General features: G+C 38.9%; 1 protein-coding gene across 3 annotated transcripts; it reads left to right on the top strand.

Moving 5' to 3' along the window:
• Positions 1–1445: 1445 nt before the first annotated feature.
• On the top strand, positions 1446–18373 carry RB195_016337 (uncharacterized protein; the record flags this gene model as incomplete). 3 transcript variants are annotated; one of them, XM_064207449.1, is made up of 17 exons in its annotated part: positions 1446–1454; positions 9647–9774; positions 11719–11903; positions 11959–12113; positions 12670–12834; positions 14142–14297; positions 14350–14432; positions 14490–14637; positions 14838–14951; positions 15289–15366; positions 15505–15600; positions 15680–15786; positions 15927–16080; positions 16304–16375; positions 17978–18061; positions 18140–18194; positions 18255–18373. In XM_064207449.1, the coding sequence occupies 17 exons, from the start codon at positions 1446–1448 to the stop codon at positions 18371–18373; spliced, it is 1908 nt and encodes a 635-aa protein (XP_064063329.1). The 3 variants fall into 3 exon arrangements, with proteins under 3 accessions (XP_064063329.1, XP_064063328.1, XP_064063330.1); XM_064207448.1 differs by lacking the exon at positions 16304–16375; XM_064207447.1 differs by lacking the exons at positions 1446–1454; positions 16304–16375 and adding an exon at positions 1524–1526.
• Between the last annotated feature and the right edge of the window lie 1274 nt (positions 18374–19647).

The following is a 19647-nucleotide window of genomic DNA, read 5'->3' as shown; positions in this document are numbered from 1 at the left end:
TAATCCGGGATACTTTTTCATTAAGGTGCCCGCTAACGTGGCGGCCAAGAATATGTTTAAGGGAGGGTCTTAGTGCACTTGCTAGCTAAAGATTTTCCTCGAGTTATTCATGAATGCCTAAGATGATTTTTGCAGCACTTTTTTGTGAAGTGGATTTTTGAGGAATTTTTGTGAAATCCCTCCTGCTAACTCTGCGTCTCCGAAGACATCATTTCTGAAACTGGATAGGGGGACATTTGAAGAGCATGGGACATTTTAATGAAAAAGATCATTGTTATTATTATTATTTAAATTGATTTTCTTGAGCTGTAGCCAGGATAGGTATTGATCTTCCTTTACTAAGCAACAGCTAACGTTTCGCCATTATTGCCTTCGTCAAAGCTTCATTTACTATAATTGGTTATGCAATGGACCATCACATACACTATTACTATTATTATTATTATTATTATTATTATTATTATTATTATTATTATTATTATTATTATTATTATTATTATTATTATTATTGTTATTATTATCATTATTATTGCTATTATTGTTATTATTGTTATTATTTTTATTATTATTGTTATTATTATTATTATGCATAGTAATACAATAGTATATTAGTATATGTATACTGGTATAGTAGTATTAGGACAACTTCAACCTAAGCTTGCATGAATTTTAGTTTTTTTTAAGGCATTCCTTCATTTTCCAGACATTTCGAAATGTAACAATGTTATTCATTTACTAGATTTTGTTATTATTATTTGTTATTTGAAGTTTTTGAGGTTTTTGTCTAACCTTTTCCACCTTTTTCCCTATTACCCACTAAACATCCACCTGTTATATTGGAGATGACACCAGTTTTCTTCCGAATTTCTCATTTTCTAGAATAAACGGCGCTGTGAAGTGTATGCGCTCGAAGATTGATGAAATAAATGCGTCCAAATGTCACATTAATGTCACATCATGTGGAAATCGTTCCAAACGACTTGTTCTTCTGTTGTTGTCGAATTTATCTAAGTTTGTAGCTGGCACTAAAAAAATAGAGAAAAGCAGGAAAGGAAGGAATAGCGAACGGGTGCCACCTAAACGACAAACCTTTAATTGAGGCTCGCCGAGGTTGTTTGTAATCGACGCGACTTGCATCGAACTCTTCTCTACCAGTCGCAATTTAATCGAGCTCTTATGGAAATGAGATTACTCACATGTCCATTCATTAGGGAAAATGCATCACTCACTCCAGGAAATTGAACTCATCTCTTTTTCTTGTCTCTCTGCCTTTCTTCCTCTCTCTCTTTCTACTTTATAATGAGTTATTGTCTTTTGTCCAGATCACTGGCTCGGCGACGATGTGACACCGTGGAATTGGAGGACAGTCTCGCCCTTCGCCTCGTTCGGAAAACGCTCTCATCGGAAAGAGGGCGGGGCAAACAACTGTATACGCCCGTTTTGCGATGAGCGCAGTAGGTTTTTCACCTCTTGGGATGAAGGTTTGAATACGTTCGCCACCGATAGTCGTCATATTGTCAAATATGGTAAGAAATACTCTGAAATTGATTTCTTTAATTGAGCCGGACACTACTACTCTAAAATTGTTTTCTACTGGAAATTCAACTCATCTGAAATAGTTTACATTAACCAAGACTGAGCTGAGTTCATGGCAGTCCTTGTCCTAAATTTTCCATCAAGGTTTTGGAGATAGTTGAGTAAAATCTTTTTTTCTGAAATTTCCATCTGAAAATTTGTTTCTTTTCAATAGATCCTGTTCTTGTGGTTAAATGCCTATTGCTATGATCTTTTTTTTTTCTATTTTTCGAATAAGTTCATAAGAAATCATCTAATTGTTTTAGATTTTATCATTTTCTTTTTTCTCTTCTTCAAATAATTCCCCGTTTTTTTTGGATCTGATCCATGTGCCCCTACTTTGTTTATATCATTTGGTGAGTTGTTGAGAGAAGCCATCAGAGGAACTGAAATGATTGAGTGTAGCGGTTAGAGGTTCCGCTTCCCGCACGATCGATCGGAGGTTCGAATCCGCGCTAGTGCTCACCAAGCATTTCATCTATCTTGTTTCGATAAATTGGTAGCAGATTAGTCTGGAGGATGAAAACACTGACTTGACAAATCGGCTTCGTAAACCTCAAACGATTCTGAATTGAAGTGAACGTGGGGGCGCAGGTCCCAAGCGGGTTGATTACCGCCAGAAACTTTAAGTTTAACTTCAAATTTCCATTGATCCAATTTCCTCAGAACGAATGCTCCCTCAATTTCTGGAAGGTTCGCTCCAGTAACCTCTTTTTACCGATATCAATGTGGGATCTATGTATTAGGATTTCAGCGAGAAAAACAATAATATTAGAAATATCTTGTCTGGCAAAGTGCGGATGAGATCTCACCAATTAAAAATAGTGCACAAAAATCTCAAATACGCTATGATTCTCACACATGCCACGCATAGACCACACACAACGTTATTCCTTCTTTCGAATCCTGGGATTTCTTACAGACCTGTCACTTCTATGAAAATCTACATAATTTCCTGACTTTCAAGAAGCTTTATTTATATTTTTGTAATTCATGTTTACATTCACTACATTCCATGCATAATAATGGGGGTTATAAACCAAACATAGAATAATAGTAAAGAGAATTGAATGTTTTTTTAAAGAGCAAAGAGTATTACATATGAAACAGACAGATCTGTTTCCTCATTTCTTTATGTTTACCGTTGTTCCGAAACTTGGCTGGATAAAAATTTCGCAATGTTGTGATTTTCGATTCAGCAGTGTTTTGAAATAGTGGACTGGATTCCTGGTGTTCTGGTGGTGGCTTCAGGAATTTCCATCCTTAACACCTTAAGTGGTTGAAGAATTTTGAAGCTGTCAAAGGAAGGTTTGATGAAAATTGGAAAATTTTCTCCTATCTTCCGTTAACGCGAGATAGAAAAAATCTCATGACCGATTGTTTATTTTGAGTTAGCCTCTTGTCTAAGTGTGTTGAATATGATTCGGTAACATCCTCTTTCAGGGTCAGGGTAAATTATGTACTCATAGTTAAATTTTAAAGGTAACAACGATCACTTCACTGATTTCTAGCAAAGGATTCAGAACTTCTTAATGAGTTAGTAATTGTGCGACTCAATTCTAATTCAGGATAGACGAGTGATAAATAAGGTCAGAGAACTTATTTAGTCTGTAAAGAGTAGAATCCTTTAAACAGACAAGAGAAAATCTCTTCACATTTTTTACATTTTCAAAGCATTATACCACTCATATTTTTGCTTTTTTTTATTTTTGCTGATCAGTGGATTACTGTCTCCTTAGTCACTGAAAACATAATTCATGTTCTTGAACAATGAATCAAGAGAACCTTCTCGTGAACGTCGCAGAAGATTTTTTCTAACGAGTTTTCCTGGAACTAATGATGGTGTAAAACAAGTGTGCGGAATAATCGATAAAAAAAGATCAAGTGTTTGGCGTTAATCAATCCGCTTGGGATGCGCTGAAACGGTTCACTTCAATTCAGAATAGAATGAGCTCTACGAACGTGTAGTTAGCCTCTACAGTGATTGCAGGGGCCAGCGGATGTGTCAAAGGTTATTATCCTCCCAGACAGGTTTGCTACCAATGTATCGATCCGGTAGGGATGAAAATTTGGATGGCAACTAGTGCGGATTTGAATCTCCGATCGATCGTGCAGACTCGTACTTCTTACCGACTGCGCACCATCTGCCATAGTGCGTCTTTTTTTCCTCTTTTTTTTCGTCCTTTTTTTCTTTCCTTTTTCCCCCTTCAACCCTTCCCACCCGCAGTTCTTAGAGAAATCGTAGAGAGCTGTGCTGAATCCTGCACGATTGTTATCCTTAGATAGCCTTTCTCACATCTGCTCTTAAGTCCTTCAAAGATATCGGATTCATGTGCCAGAAATAATTTCAAAATTCTCGATCTTCACTCTTCCGCACGCAGTTCATGGAAATGAGCTGAATTCTCTTATTTTTATAACGTATCAGGCTACACTACAAGATCAAAGTCGCAGCCATTAATTAATCATTAATTAGGCAATCGTTAATTAGTTGCTGATCAATTTCGTATTTGATTGAGGCAGCAGGTTTAAAATTACACAATAACTGCTCTTTTTTTCGTTGGAAGATTTAGACTCGCTGGGAATTATTATCACGTTTGGTGGAAATGATTGTTTCCGTTCAAAACCAAAGTGTGTACTTTGAGCTGAGTTGCGGATCTCGTCGAAGGATGATGACAAAGTGGAGATCACCTTCGAAATTGCATATGCGAAAAAATTGTAGAGTTTCCGAGTTACAATATGTTATCTTCCTGAGAATGACCAAATAACAAGGAAGTGAGAAGGATCGAGGTCTTGGTCGAGGATGGCTAGAGCCGTTATTCACTCATTTTTGGGATATTTTTTATGCTGAGTTAGATTATGTGCCATAAAAAAAGAACATTGCCATAAATCACACCTGACCCTACATATTTGTGCAAAATTCACTGTTTTTGCTTTCGCTTCATTGCATTTGTTTGCACAGTTTTCATCCAATTCCATTGCTAATTTAATACTAATAGTATTAAATAATAATTAATATGAAATGATATTAATTATTATAATTAAATGACGTTCTGGACCCCGTTTTCAAGTGCATTAACCTCATCGCCTGTATTGACGTCCAGTTGATCTTCGATCTATACAAACCACAGTGGCAATTAAATTCGTCCCTGCGAGAGCTGCTCAGTGGCTTCTGGTCCCTGAATGACACTAAGAACACCAGTTCATTGGCAGAGATCAGAATAGAAGTTGTGGATTCGTTTTGTTACTCTCTTCAGTGATTGCTGTATTTGATTTCTCCTTAGGGTTGCAAAAAGGCGTCTTGATATCCCAAATAGTTTACAGTCTTTGTTTTTTAGATAAACAGGATCTGCAGAAAATAATCCGACCCGAAATAATCCTTTAAGCGGCAAAATTTTAAGGGAAGAGACGTTTCTTCGTACCAGAACCACAACACGAAGCTTCTTAGCACCTTGTTTGATCGAAGAAATGAAAGCGTATGTCACAAATTTGGCAGTCCAAACGTTACAATCAGTTCTCGTCCAGATAACTAAAAAGAAACAGATTTTTGTGATATTTCATGAATGCGTTTTTAATCTGTGTAGATCTCCGATACCAGGATCTCAAAAGTTAAAGTGAGTAAGGCTTTGTCTTTAAGTCTAACCCTATGGTTTGTAGTTCATCTGGTTTCTCAGCGGGAATTCTTCGCCGACGGCAGATGGCAGGGACTTTTCTTCTCCTGTCGACGTGGCGATCAATGGTTAGGAAATTCCTAGCAGCCTAGCATATGAAAAGCTCCTCACGTTTGATTAATCAACGAAATTAGCTTCTATTTCTTTGGCAGAAATTGATTTTGTAGTGAAATGGAGTCATTTCTTTTGAAGTAACATCGTAAGTATAACGGTGAAGTGTTTGGCGTTGAAACAAATTGGTAAAAGACCTGTCTGTCGCCTGGCCTCCGGAAGTCATTGAATAACCGCCGGTAGTTAACCTGAAACAATATAGGATTGATTTATGATGCGTTGGCGCACGATAAGAAGGTTGATTAAGGCCAACCACCTGATCTTTTAACAATGGTGCAGATCCATTTCTCTTTGACTGCCCATTATTCAGTCACAATTCCGTACTTTCGCAAATCGCAGATGTGGAGAGTGCTCTGGACTTGTTCGTTTGATCAAAGTATAAGTTTTAGAGATCTGCTGGTATCATCTTCGTGGATCCTGCTATTTATTGAAAGGCTATCAGCTGAGAGACAAATACTAATCTCTATTTTCTCGTGAAGGCTTAAGAAACAGACAATTTTTCACATTTGTCTTTTTCTTACTGTATGTATCTATTTTACACTCATGACTCCTCTAAGAAATCTCATAAAATGACAGGAAAGAAACATTCAGAAACAAGAATCAGAACCATTAAACTGCTAAAAGTTCTGAGATGATGACAAGTTTCCAGTACTATAATTTCCTTTGAAGACCGAGACGAGGGATACTATGCCCTTCTCGTTTTCGGTTTACTTCAGTGTTCATTTCTATTCCTTGGTCCCCTTAAGCTGTTTTAACTTCCCTCATCTGTAGGTGCAAGGCAGTAGCTATAATACGAATACTTAACTAACTACCTTTTCCCGTAACTAGCAATTCTGCGTTTATAATTGATCCCTTGCATGAAACCTCCAATTTCAGACAGTTTCTCGATAAAAAAAAATCTTGTATTGACACTTTCTGTGTTTGATGCACTTTATAATTGGTGGATGGTGTGGGCTGACCGATTAATTTGTGATGTTGGTGTTCGGGGTTCGTCAAAAAGTCAAACTCTTTCTTCAGTGACCAAACATTACAGTGGCGCCGTTGTTCGAATGTTTGGAGAAGTCGAATCAATTTTTGTTCGATGAAAAACAGTTTACGCGCTAAAATTCGAAGAAATCGGTTAGGCTCAAGAGCGAAATAGCGGGAAAAGTGTTTTGACAGTTTTGAACTGCTTGTAACCGCTGATTTTTGATTGTTTTAGGTTTTTGGGTTTACTGTGCGCTTTCATGTTATCTATGCCAAAGTGCGTGGTCACTGTGAGCCTCGATAGAGAATCGATTGGATTCTGTGACAGTTTCCGGGCAGGAAAAAATCAGTTATCAGCGGAGAAGTTAGAAACGTCTATTTCGAAAGAGTGTCTATCACAAGGGGCTTGACAAATGTTCAAATTTTCTGTCTGTTCTCTAGAAGTTCATAAATATTTCGGTGCTTTCAGTCTGCCCAGCTGGAGTACAGCAGTAGTAGTGGTTACTTCCACTTATTGGGAAAGGAAGATTGTCTTGAGTTTATTTCAGTTCTCTCCCTTTCCCCTCTGCCGCGGCTTGAAAACTCTTTGGTCCTAAGTCAAACGTTACTTTGAAATTTCGTACTTCACCCACATATGCGTGCATGAAATGGACTGCAAGCTAGTAATCGTTATCATCATATTCGCCGAATTTCTTGCATCGAAATTACGCTTTGGAATCGCTCTCTGTTGTTTTGATTCAAAGAAAAAAATTTGTGGCAATTTCAACCCACTTCGGTTAACGTTTTTACTCCATCTTGCAACCTTGAACTTTCCTTTAAATGTAGAATGGTAATTCATTAGTTATAAGTTCCATTCTCACATGAAGAAGACATTGCCATCTCTTTTTCTGTACGGCATTTACTTGTTCTCCTAAACTTTGTTTTTGGGTGTGCTCTTTCACCTCCTTGCATTCTGGAGGGTAAAAAACCTGAAACGACCGTAGAGACTGTGATTCATTTGACTGTGCAGGGAATTCATGGATTTGCTCATGCGATTAGTAAATTCACAGCTTTCTCACTTTGCAGTTTTCTAGACCACAAAATTGCACAATGTAATAGGATGCTTTCACCGTCTGGCGTTTTGTCTTGGTCTCCTTTGCTTAATTATTAGCATTTTTGTCTGAAATTCATTTGATTATGAAATTACATACCACGCATCTCCCTTATTAGAGAGACCACAGTTAGTCGCGAGGCTACATAGCGATTCAATCGGTGATCAAAAGCGACTTTGTCCCTAGAGACTGAACTGTTCTTAAAATCTCCCTTTTTCTCTTAATTTCGGCTCATAACCCTTTTCCCCCTTCCGAGCCCACAGCAACGCACGCAGGCTTGAAAGCAGCAGTTGAGGACCTGATGATGCAAGTTAGGAAGATTGAGTGGGACGTCATCGGGTTGAACGATATGACACTGGAGATGAACTGTTCTTAAAATAGTGGGAAAATAGAGGAGTTGGTGGAGTTGGCGTCCTCGTCAACACGAATATGGCAGTAAACATCGACTCTTTCGAACAAATGTCGATCCGGCTTTACGGACGGCAAGATGTGGTTCAACATCATCACTGACTATCTTCGTCGTTTACGCTCCAACGTTATACTACGAAGAAGGAGAAGTCGAAGCTTCTAATATAGGTCTGGAGAAGTTCTACAAAAAAAGCTCATACCTTTTATAACGTCATAGTTGGCGATTTCAACGCCAAAATTGGTCTCAGAGGAACGCCTGAAGAACTTCACATCGGAACCCACGGCTTCAAAAATGAGCAGTGCGAGAGGCTTTCCGAGTTTATCATGACCACTAAGACCGTCCATGGGAACTCGCACTTCAAAAAGCCCTTCTCTGTACTCTGTACGTGGGAGTCATCCAAGGAAGGTATCGTAATGAAACTGACCACATCATTGTCAGTAAAAGGATTTGCCTCACTGATGACGCTGTTGTGCCAAAGTTCTGTACGGGATCAGACCATCGCCTCCTCTGGGGCAGATCTTTCACGCGGAAAAGAGAAAGCTGCAAAGTTCACAAAACGAACTCCCAGAACTATCACTGACTGGGAGCTCTTCGCTTCACTTGCCGGCTTTTGGGAAGATATCACTACAGAGAACATCATCGATGTTCTTCATGCCGAACATATTCTCCTTTCCGAAATTCTCCCACGCACGAGGGTTCTGGCCCATTATCTGTCGGACCGTTCGTTCTTAAGCCGCTCGAGCAAATCGATGAACGAGGGAAGCACAGGTGATTCAGGTGACAGGTGAAAACTAGCGCTTGTGGAAAGAACTTATCGACGCTGAGGAAGAAAGAGAAGAATTTGTTGTTATCTCAATGACGTTTTCTTCTTGAATCCTCCTATCACTTATACCAAGTATCCTTATAGTCTCAGAGTGGTGATAGAACATGACTCTTTCATTGGAAGGCAGAAGAAGGAAACCAGCACGGCCCTACGGGTCCCGACGAGACGCGAGGTGAAAGAAATTATCGTTCTTATATAAAAAAACATTCTACGCCAATTGTTCAATTATCAATCGCAAACTGTAGGCTACTATTTGAACAGCCGTTCGCATGCTTTTTTCCTGAAAAAGGCATGTTACCAAACTCAGGCAGAGATGCGGGGAAAGAGATTCGCAGAGGAGTCATAGAGCACCTGCAGTGGCCATTTCTATGAAACGGTTCACATCGTCCCATTTACGACTAGCTAAATCCATATGAATTAATTGTGCGATACTGCTCCACAACAGCACAACCCATCTTACCGCTTTTTGGCATTGACGCACCAATCCGATGATGTTGGACCAGTCTTCCTGCTTTCTGGAATTCCGTGGCTGCACATGCATGCATACACCTGACAAAATAAGCCTGTTATTATATTGCGTCATGATGGTACTCTCCACTGGGCAGCAGCTCGCTCTCGAAAACTTTAACCTTTTCTTTCTCATAGCTTGATGTTAGTGCATGTAAGCAAGAGATCTACTTTACCTGTCCAAAGAAAAGACGGAGCAGTATTCTTTACATCACAAACTCATAACTTTTTAGAGACTCTTATGTTGGTTTGAGTTTCATAGAAACGTTCAATGAACAAGTCTTTAGTCGAAGATCTGAAGAATACAGTTTCGATTTCTCTCATGAATGTCAGCAACAACAAAGGTTTTGATATTTCCATGACACAGAAGACTTTTTCAGAAAACGGAAACGCACAGGGAACAAATAACAAACATCTTTGCCCATTCCCAAAGAATCGCTATTGAATTTTAAGAAATTGTGAAAAGAAGGTTAATCACGCAAGAAGTGTTGTTCAGGTTTGCGAATCGACTTCTGAGGAAGATTCCGGTAAACATGCGAAAAAGGAGAAGAAGCAGAATCGCTGCATTGCCAATGTTACGAAAATCCTGACTTCTTTTATGCCAATTCTCGATTGGCTTCCGAAGTGAGTAATAAAAATTTTACTTGTACATTGCAGATCACTTTTCTGCGGTTGCGTTCTGAGTTACTTTGCATAAGCGTGTTATGTTACGTCGCACACCAGCCTAGTACCTCAGAACTGGTCCGAAACTGTGGAATTTCATTGCGATGAAATCTGCATGGATCAATTTTAGTGTCTGTCGCCATCAGAGGGGACTGGGAAGATGGAAAGAGTGAAGTTAGTAAGTAAAGAAAGGAAAGTTTATGCTCTTGCAGAATGCTTAAAGCAGCTTTTTTTTTCGTTGGTGTAAACAAGTGTACTAGACATTGCTCCATTACTCTTATTTCCCACACTAGGCAACAAATCTATCGCCTTTCAAAACCGCAACCAAAGGAAAATTAATTAAAGGAGTGGAGATGCACAAAAGGTCCATAGGAAACGTCAGTTACTCCATGTCCCTCTTCATTAGGTTTTTCATCTTTAGGTTTATGGGACGTCTGCTTGCATCACCACCTCCTGATTTGACTTTGCGAGTTGAGAGGGACTGTATTTCCTGCATAGTCGAACGTATCTGCATAAGAGCGCCTTTTCGCGAACACGAGTCGTTTTGTGTTTTGATAGGGAAGTACTTGCTAAAAAACTGGTTTGTCTGGTTTGGGACATGAGGGCAACGATTAGTGTGGAGCGCTAGGGTTAGATTTTTTTGCTCAATCGAATTTATTTGAGTCGAACGTATCTTAAGTGCACTTTACGTTAGACTAAAAGGGTCTAGCGAAACTCTCCACTTCTCGAATGACAGCATTTCGATGCTTAGACGGATACACATAATTAAAGTTGCTATTAATTACGATCACACTTTGCTTTATAGGGATTTCAGATTTTTTTTTTTCCCTCAAAAAGGTGTGAACGTCTTTGAGATCATGGTAGACAATCGTTCCGTAGATGACACTAACTAGCTAAGGAACGATTTGTATTGAAGAATGTCCCAAAATGAGGTAAAATAAATCTGTTGTAATCTGACAGAAAATGTTACCCACGGCAATAGGGGTTGCCTCACTAAAAGTCGAAAATCTATCTGTATAGACACTGTCTTCTGTTAGTGCCCTTGAGAGAAGGAAATGATTTTCGGTCGGTATTTTTCACGTTCACGTTTATGGCATAGCAATTATTTGTGAAAGGAGAAAGGCCAAGATCCGACCTCGGGGAATCTTTGAACCATGAAAACAGCATGCGCATAATTGACAATTCGGAGAGTTCCAATGTTGAACCCCTCAGTTTTTTTTTTCCAAATTATGTATTTATTATTTTTCTAGACAGTATCACAATATGGGGCGGGTGTGGTGTAGCGGTTAGAGGTTCCGCTTTCTGCACGATCGATCGGAGGTTCGAATCCGACCTAGTGCTCACCAAGCTTTTCATCCCTAGCCGGAGTCGATAAAATGGTACCAGACTTGTCTGGGAGGATAAAAACACTGACGTGACACATCGGCTAGCCAGCACAAGTCATTGTATAGGCCAGATACACGTTCGTAAACCTCAAACGATTCTGAATTGAAGTGAACGTGGGGGCGCATCCCAAGCGGATTGATTAACGTCAGAAATTTTATCCTTAACTTACTTTGTCCTTTTATCATAATATAAATGACAAAGGTTCTTATGAGTGACTCTAGTTGCATTTTTCTCAGGATTTCCCTACATACTTTCGTTCTTTGTTACTTCATCATATTGTTCATCAAATCGCCTTTGTGCTAACCAAGCCCATCATCCCTCAGGGGTCGATGAATCGGTACCGGACCTGTCTGGGAGGATAAAAACACTGACTTGATCATCGGCTGGCTACCCCCGAGTCATTTTATAGGCCAAGACGCGTTTTAAAACCTCTACGATTACGAATTTCAGTAAAACGCGTTGGTGCATCCCAGATAGATTGCTGCGCCAATGACTTGTTATGCATAATCTTTTCTTCAGTTATAAATGGAAGGAGTATTTCCATGGGGACTTGATCGGAGGTTTGACCGTGGGCATAATGCATGTGCCACAAGGAATGGCCTATGCAAGTTTGGCTGGTGTTCCTCCAGTGTACGGCATGTATTCGTCGTTCTTCGCATCCACAGTATACATGTTCTTCGGCACCGCTAGGCATGTTTCTATAGGTAACGACTTTCTCTTCACTAATACTCTCTTCTCAGAAGCGCTGTAGCTCTTTAGGTGTATTCGCTGTCGCTTCCCTGATGGTTGGCGCCTGCTTGATTCGGCTAAATCCGGATCCTGAAAATATAATTGGGAATTCAACATCTCCGCTTGCGGATGTGGGGACATTGGAGTTGACTAGCGCTTTAACGCTGGTTGTAGGTATCGTTCAGGTGAGCCCGTTTTGTAGTGCCAAACCCTCTTTTTTTCAGCTTAGATCGTTAACTTATAAATTCATTAAAGGCAGCACACCACGGATCTGACGTGGTGAAGGAAACCGAGGGAGGATTTAGAGTTAATTTTGTAGTTGCGGGAGTTTTAGTTCTGCTCATCTCTCCTTGATCGTCGTAAGAAGCGGCGTGGATGACGTCGTTATTTTAAGACCATTAGGATCTAATTTGCGATAGGTCGAAGATCAACTCTCACCTTTTTGATGTCTTCTCACCAACCTATTCAGGTAAAACCAATGAATAGGTGGTGAAGGAACCGAAACGTGTGCAAACGGTTCCTACGACGACCAGAGAGAGAATAGCGGAACCACCCTGATCCCGCAATCTACAGTCCCCTCTCTAGTTTTTCCATGGATTCCCTCACCATGCCAGATTTGTGGTATTCTTACTTTAAGCTAGCAAATTTTATCGGTAGGTAGAAGCGAAATGCACACGGTGATTAGTTGAGACCGCGTACTTATTTGGAAGTTATTTGTACAGAGCTCTAGAATTTCTTCAGATCCTCTTCGGAGTCCTTCGCCTCGGCTTTCTCACTACCTATCTCTCTGATCCGTTGATTTGTGGATTCACGACCGGTTCAGCAGCTCATGTTTTGGTTGCACAGTTGAACAAGGTGTTGGGAGTGAAGCTGCCGCGTCACGAGGGCACTGGAATGCTCCTGATGGTCAGTTTTGTGAAACGTTGTGCGCTGCTCCAGGTTTTTATCTGTTTTGGTAGGTTCAAAAAAGGAAGCGAGTTTAAAAATGCGCATTAAATAGAACAACAATTTATTGGATATTTCTAGAGAACCAACAGTCATGAAGAAAATCGCGTGGTGATAAGTTAAAATTGGAATTTACTCATTTATTTACTGATGTATTTGATTTTTCTTATATTTTTCTTATTTTATTTACTTGGAAGTTAATGTATCGGAGTTCTACTAATATACCTTCAAATCCTTTTTGGAGCATAATTCTAAAAAGCAAAGCAGCCATCAGGAAGTCATCAGAAATTGCCACCGTATCAGAAACAACATTGATTTCTTCGTATATTTCAAAAATGGATGGGAAACAATTTCTCGTCAAACACGTGATGATCTTTTAGATTTTTGATAATAGGATAATAGGATTTTTTTGATAATGGAATTGAGACTTTAGTTGCTTTTGCTTTGAGACTATGCTGATTCCTGCGATGAAATTCTTATTTTAAAAAAATTAGTAAAAGATGCCTAGGTTCCCCGTTAATCAATCTTTGGTGAGGTCACTGAGGAAACAGTAGCTAGATAGTAGAAAACATGGAAATATCATACAACACATGGCTGATGTGCAATAGAAATAAGTTAGGTTGAATAGTGTGGAAGAAAAAATATCCAAAAATATCATACCCAAAAACTATCAAGACATTCAGAAATCAAAAAGTTATCCAAAAAGTTAAAAAAAAAGCTATCCAAAAATCACGTCAACCTTATTACCTTCTTCTTCTTCTTCTTCTTCTTCTGAACATTTGCTCTTTAACGCAACAATGAAAAACGACTAGTCGTTTTTCTTCTTTGCGTTAAAGTTTAGTAAGCGTTCATGTAAATGTAATTACAATTGTGATGTGGTCATTGTCTTCGTTTATCTCAATCTCAAAATCAGAATGGCAAGCCTAAGTTGTGAATTCACCGTGTCCCTAAATGTACAATATGTAGGTGTGAGAGAGTAATGAGGATGCCTCCAAGAAATTGGATTGATTCTAAGTCGTCTGCAAAAAAATTAAAATTAAAAAAAATTAATTAAAATGGAAGAAGTCTATCTATTAAAGAGAGGGGCTGCTATGGTTTCTATCAAATCTAGCATCGGGGACCTGAATTACCCAAAATTTTCAGAGTTCTCGGATAAAAAAAATATAGGGAATTTAGTGAAAGGAATGAAACAAATTTAAATAGGTAAATAAGATCAATCTGCTAGAAATTCAACCTATTAGACGGTTTTGATCAATTTTGATTTTCAGATGGTTCGAGATCTGATCTATTCCATACCGTCGGCCAACATTACTGCTGTTCTCATATCTGTGATAGGAATTCTGTTTTTGGATCTTGGGAGGACATACATAAAACCATGGGTGTTGCGTTTCTCACCTATTCCTCCGCCGCTTGAGCTAATTTTAGTAAGATAATATTTCACCTTAATTTGACTAGTGCTTTTAGGTCTTGTTTTAGGTAATAATCGGCGTAATCGTTTCTGTAACGATGAATTTACATGAAAAATATCATATTTCCATTGTAAATACCATTCCAAGAGGGTAAGTAACTTTTGCTAGAGGTGCTTGAGGTATTTTGGCGAAAATACGTGCTCTAAGATTCCCGACACCTTCGCTTCCGAATACGTCACTCGTTCCTTATTTGATTTCTGACGGAATTGCTATCGCTGTGATTTGCTACATGTTTGTGATGTCGATGGGGAAACTTTTCGCAAAAAAACACAGGTATAAGACGAATGCCACTCAGGTGAGGAAATCATGACAATTCATACTTTTTTTTAATCTATTTCTGAAATCCCGTCGTTTTACTTCATTTTATCATGCTTTTAACGCATAGTAAAATAAAGTTAGGTTCAGGTAAGCCACGTCTAAGGCGTTCGAACTCTTTGAATCCGATCTAAACAATATTTGTACTCTTTGTTATTTATTTTTGTGAAATTGTCTCAGGAATTTTACGCAGTTGGTATTATGTCGGTGATCTCATCATTTTTCCCTGTTTATCCGGCTGGGGCTTCGTTGTCCAGATCTTCTGTATGCGAGATGTCCGGAGCAAATACTCAGGTTTTTGTCAATTTTATCAATATCAATAATTTTATGAAGAAAATTAGATGGAACGTGATGTTAGAAAATGTAAAAGGTTTTTTTTTGGAAAATGCCAAGTAACATTCTGGCGAAGATATTTTATTATTTGTTTATCCAGAAAGTCAAGAGAAGGAGAGTAAATCTTGCACTGTTATTGTGCATAGCGAGTAATTGTTATTTTTTTTTGTGTAGCGGAACAACCACCCCACGCAACAACAACGTAACCAGTAACGAAAAAAAACCTGCGTTTAAAAATTTGTTTAAAAAAAACAAAAAAAAATGTTTAAAAATTTTACGTTAAAAAAAATCTTTTCAGCTCTACACTGTGTTCTCGTCTGCTCTTCTTTTAACGGTCATTCTTTTTTTGGGTCCATTACTTGAACCTCTTCCTATGGTGAGTTTCGGTTCTGCGTTGCATATAAAAAAAATTATCTTATCATAAATTATCTTTGGTGTGATTTCAATAATCCTGCGAAAACTTTGCACTCCTGACGAATTTCACCTCATGTTGGTGTTTTATTGGTAATTTCAGTGCATTCTTGCTTGTATAGTAATTGTGAGTTTGAAAAGCCTCTTCCTTCAAGTCAAGGAATTGCCGAGGTATTGGAGAATCTGCAAATATGATTTTGTGAGTTTTATCTTTTTTTCACAAAATTATGGTGAAAACACAAAAGATGGAAGGGTCTTCTTAAAGCGCTCTTTTGAAGGCTATTTGGATTGTGGCGTGCCTGACCACCGTTTTTACCGACGTCACTAAAGGACTCGCCATTTCCCTTTCTTTTACCCTGCTGACAGTTGTGCTCAGAGAACAGTGGTATATGCATGCAGTTTTGTTTTATTTTGCTTGTTATTTATGTTTTTATTATTATTATTTTTATTTATTTATATTTTATATTTTTGTGCAATTGCAGCTCAACTATTTGTTAACGAAAGTTAGCTGAACTTCTTCTGTAGGCCACACTTTGCCGCCTGTCGTACGGACAACGTCCCCCCGCAGAACATCCCTCAAGGGGTATCCGTTCTGAAGTTCGAATCTCCACTGCACTTCGCTAACGTTGGATTGTTCAGTGATAGGATCTCGGATCTGATCGCGTCCGTAAAGGATGAGGTATGTTGAGCGGATTTTTAAACTATTACATTCCTGACATTAAAATGAAGGAGATTTTGATTGTAGTTAACAGAGAGAGTCTTAATGATTCTTTTGAAGTCGTTGGCAAGTTCTAATGTAATACTTTTGATATGGATTCGAAAATGGAACACATAAAGTACCCGGATTAAAACGAACGGAACGATCTGTCTGTTTTTTTTCAGTATTGCGAAGCTTTTTTTAGGATATCAGTTCTTCTGTGCCTCAAGTTTTAGCGTCTTCTCAGAAGACGGACATAAGCATGGTTTCTCGTTCAGTAAGTAGAATGATGATATTCTTAACAACCAACGCTATGCACCTCACGTACCGTCGCCTATAGTCGTCGCAAAAATTCTCAGTACTTACTTACATCCGCAGAACTACATACACGGCTTCACGGATTTCTATTTCGCACCGCTTGATGCTTCGGTGGCAGGATGTGCTCCGTCTTTCTGTGTAAATCTGGAACTTTCACGTTTCCTTCCACTAACCCTTCCACTTGCTTTAATTAATCTAAAGGTTTGCCTGAGCTTTCGTTAGCCCCACTACTGTTTTCCATCCATATCTCATTTATGACAATTTATATTGAGCTAACTAGCTAAAAGGTAAAAAGGTAAAAAAAGGTTTTAAAAAAAGTAAAAAAAAAGGTAAAAAACCTCACTATTCTGTGAAGGTAATGGATAATTCTTCCCATTTGTAAGTTGTCACCAATGTCATCATTGCGAAAAACTAATAGTATTATAATAAAAAGTATATGAAACGACTCAGAGGCGTTCCTGCCAATCACCTTAAGCAGTTCTATCTTTTCTTTCTTTTATCATTTTCTGTTCTTCATTACATTAGTTTTAAAATGTTTTGAAACCTTCTTCGGAAAGATGATAATAGTGAATTTCACTAGTAATTTTATTAATTAAGCAGCGCGCTCTCGCTCACCCGACTTTGAGTTGGACAAACAACAACCACATTTAAATTAAAGGCATCACTCCACGAATCTGAGGTGGTACGGATTTCAGGTGGAGTATTCGTATACGGGATAGTAGATTATTGAGAGGGGGTGAGTCCGTCCATTTCTTCTTAATTGCCGTAAAAAACGGCCCGGAAGATATGGCTTCAGGCGTTCTGGCGCACTATTTTCTACAAGGAGTTCGACTGGAGCGCGCCAGCCTTGTGCGGCGCCTCATCTTCCGGGCCTTTGTTTACGGCAATTAGGAAGAAGTGGACGGAATTACTCCTCTCTCCATAGTCTTCCATCCTGTATACGATAAATTAAATTATATACTCCACCGGAAATCCGTGCCACTCTAGATTCGTGGGGTGATGCCTTTAATTCGTTTTGCTGCTGACACAGCCTCACTGATTTTTCTTCCCGATGGCTTGCAGATGTGTCGCGTGTAGAAGGTAGGCGCTGGTTCTCCCAGCAGCCTCTTCACTCATTCTGCTTGATTAGGCTGCTGAGGGAACCGATTTTCACCAGCGGGCAAATACGACACGTATGCAGGGGTGCATGTACATTGTTATAAGGTCTCTCGTAGGAAAATTCGAACTCGGAGGTCTTTTTCCACGCCGTTTTCCGGGAATATCAGGGGAATTGAATGTGATTATGCCTACATCCATAAACTGAACCATCTTTTCGTGGAAAAATTTTCCTATTATCGTCAACTACAAATTAAGCTGCCTGTAATGGTGGATGAGTGGCTCGGGATTTTAATTGAACAATCCGCCATTAAGCGGTTAGAAAATATCTTGGATTCCCGCAACGAAATGTTGTTTTGCTTCCCCAGTCTAACCTCCATTCCATATTTCTTTGCTTCAGTACTGTATCTCTACATCTTGGGAATAGTAAATACATAAATTCTGCTTGCTCAATCTTCTTATTTAGGCGCTGCTCACGGACAAAGGGATTATCGTAGATTGCTCGGCGATGTCTTTTGTGGATAGCATGGGATTAGAGGCATTGAAAACGGTACTGTACTGCGAAAAGTTGTACAGAACAACATTTGTTACACCCTTTTCATCGTTGTATTAATCCATCCATTTTCAGCTTTATAACGATGCCAAGAAAATCAACATCCCTCTACTGTATTGTGGACTGAACGGTATGTTTCTTCAAAGTGATTCCTCCGTACTTTGACTAGATCCGAACACATCTCTTTTAGACTCTGTGCTTAACGTGATCGAAAACGACGAGATATTGCGAACCTCGATTCCACAGTCGATTCTTCGACCATCATTAAATGATGGTATTTTACATTTATCTACCCTTCAGAATATCTAGCCGGTTTTCCTTTCGCTCTGACCTCAATTTCACTTTGGAGACTATGTGCTGTGTCTGTTTGAAAACAATTACTCCCCGGCTTTACGGCTCTACCCCTTTACTATACGAATTTTGTCGTGAAATGTTGCTTTACTCAAGTGATAAACAAGGGTTTTCATCAAAAATTGTTTTGTTTGTTTGAGTTCTCATCAAAACTATCAAATGAAAACGTCTAAGCTGTTCTGATAACAGAGACGATCGAAAATGACTAAAAACAGATGTCTCATGGTCATGATTCATGTGTCTCAATACTGGATAACATTCTTGGGATAATTACAATTTAAATTTCTGATATCCATGGACTTTTTTTTTAAGATATGTACTTGTATCTGATGTGCAGTACCCTACAAACTCACAAAGATGTCTGCATTTTCATTCATACATTTAAAAAATGTCGGAGAACAAAACACATTTTCATTCAGCAATGAAAACGTGTGTTGTTCTCCAAAAATTCAGAATGTTAGAGAGGACACATGGAGAATCACTAGGCCAAAAATAACAGGTAATATCATTTTGCTCGCCGAGACTAGTAATGTTCACTCTGAGAGATTCCACAGCTGCTTCGCTTCGCTTGAAGGACTACACCCCAAGGTTCGTAAACGCGTAGACATGAACAACCTATGTATTCCCCTTACACTAATGAGCCGTGAGCGAACACGTGTTCATAAACATAGAAGAAGAAGCCCCTCTGCGCATGGACCTTAAAGCAAATAAACAATAGAAGATAAAGTGCACGGCGCGTTGATAAACCCCTATGAGGATGCGCCTTCCCACTTCACTCCAGAACCATTTGATTTTTTTGAGCTCGTGTCGACTGTAAACAACCGATTTCCAATTCTGGGTCTTGATAACTTAGCTTGTAGCAAGTAGAATTCAAATTCACACGAATCTTCTCTTTAATAAAGAAAAAGGCAGTACATAGATTAGAGTAGTGTGATGAGGATTGATGAGGATTGTAGGAATAGTATCGGTTGCAATCACAACATTCGCCAATAAACAAATGAGATCAGCTCTTATAGAGATCGATGCAGATTCTAAAAGTTTTTCCTACACGAAAAGTTCTCTCAAAATTCGACTTCAAATCGATTAGCCGCATTAATACAGCATACCACACCTAACGAACATACAAAGGACAACAAACAAGAAGTATTCATACAATTTTGAACAAAACTATCCAATTACGAGGTTATGAGGGCAGGTCGATAGAGGACAATTAGAGGAGAATTTCAAAGTTG

The sequence above is a fragment of the Necator americanus genome, chromosome V, assembly GCF_031761385.1.
Source record: "Necator americanus strain Aroian chromosome V, whole genome shotgun sequence".
In the NCBI taxonomy this organism is placed as follows: domain Eukaryota; kingdom Metazoa; phylum Nematoda; class Chromadorea; order Rhabditida; family Ancylostomatidae; genus Necator; species Necator americanus.
Note: the sequence above shows the minus strand (reverse complement) of the source record. Positions and strands in the feature narration are given on the sequence as shown.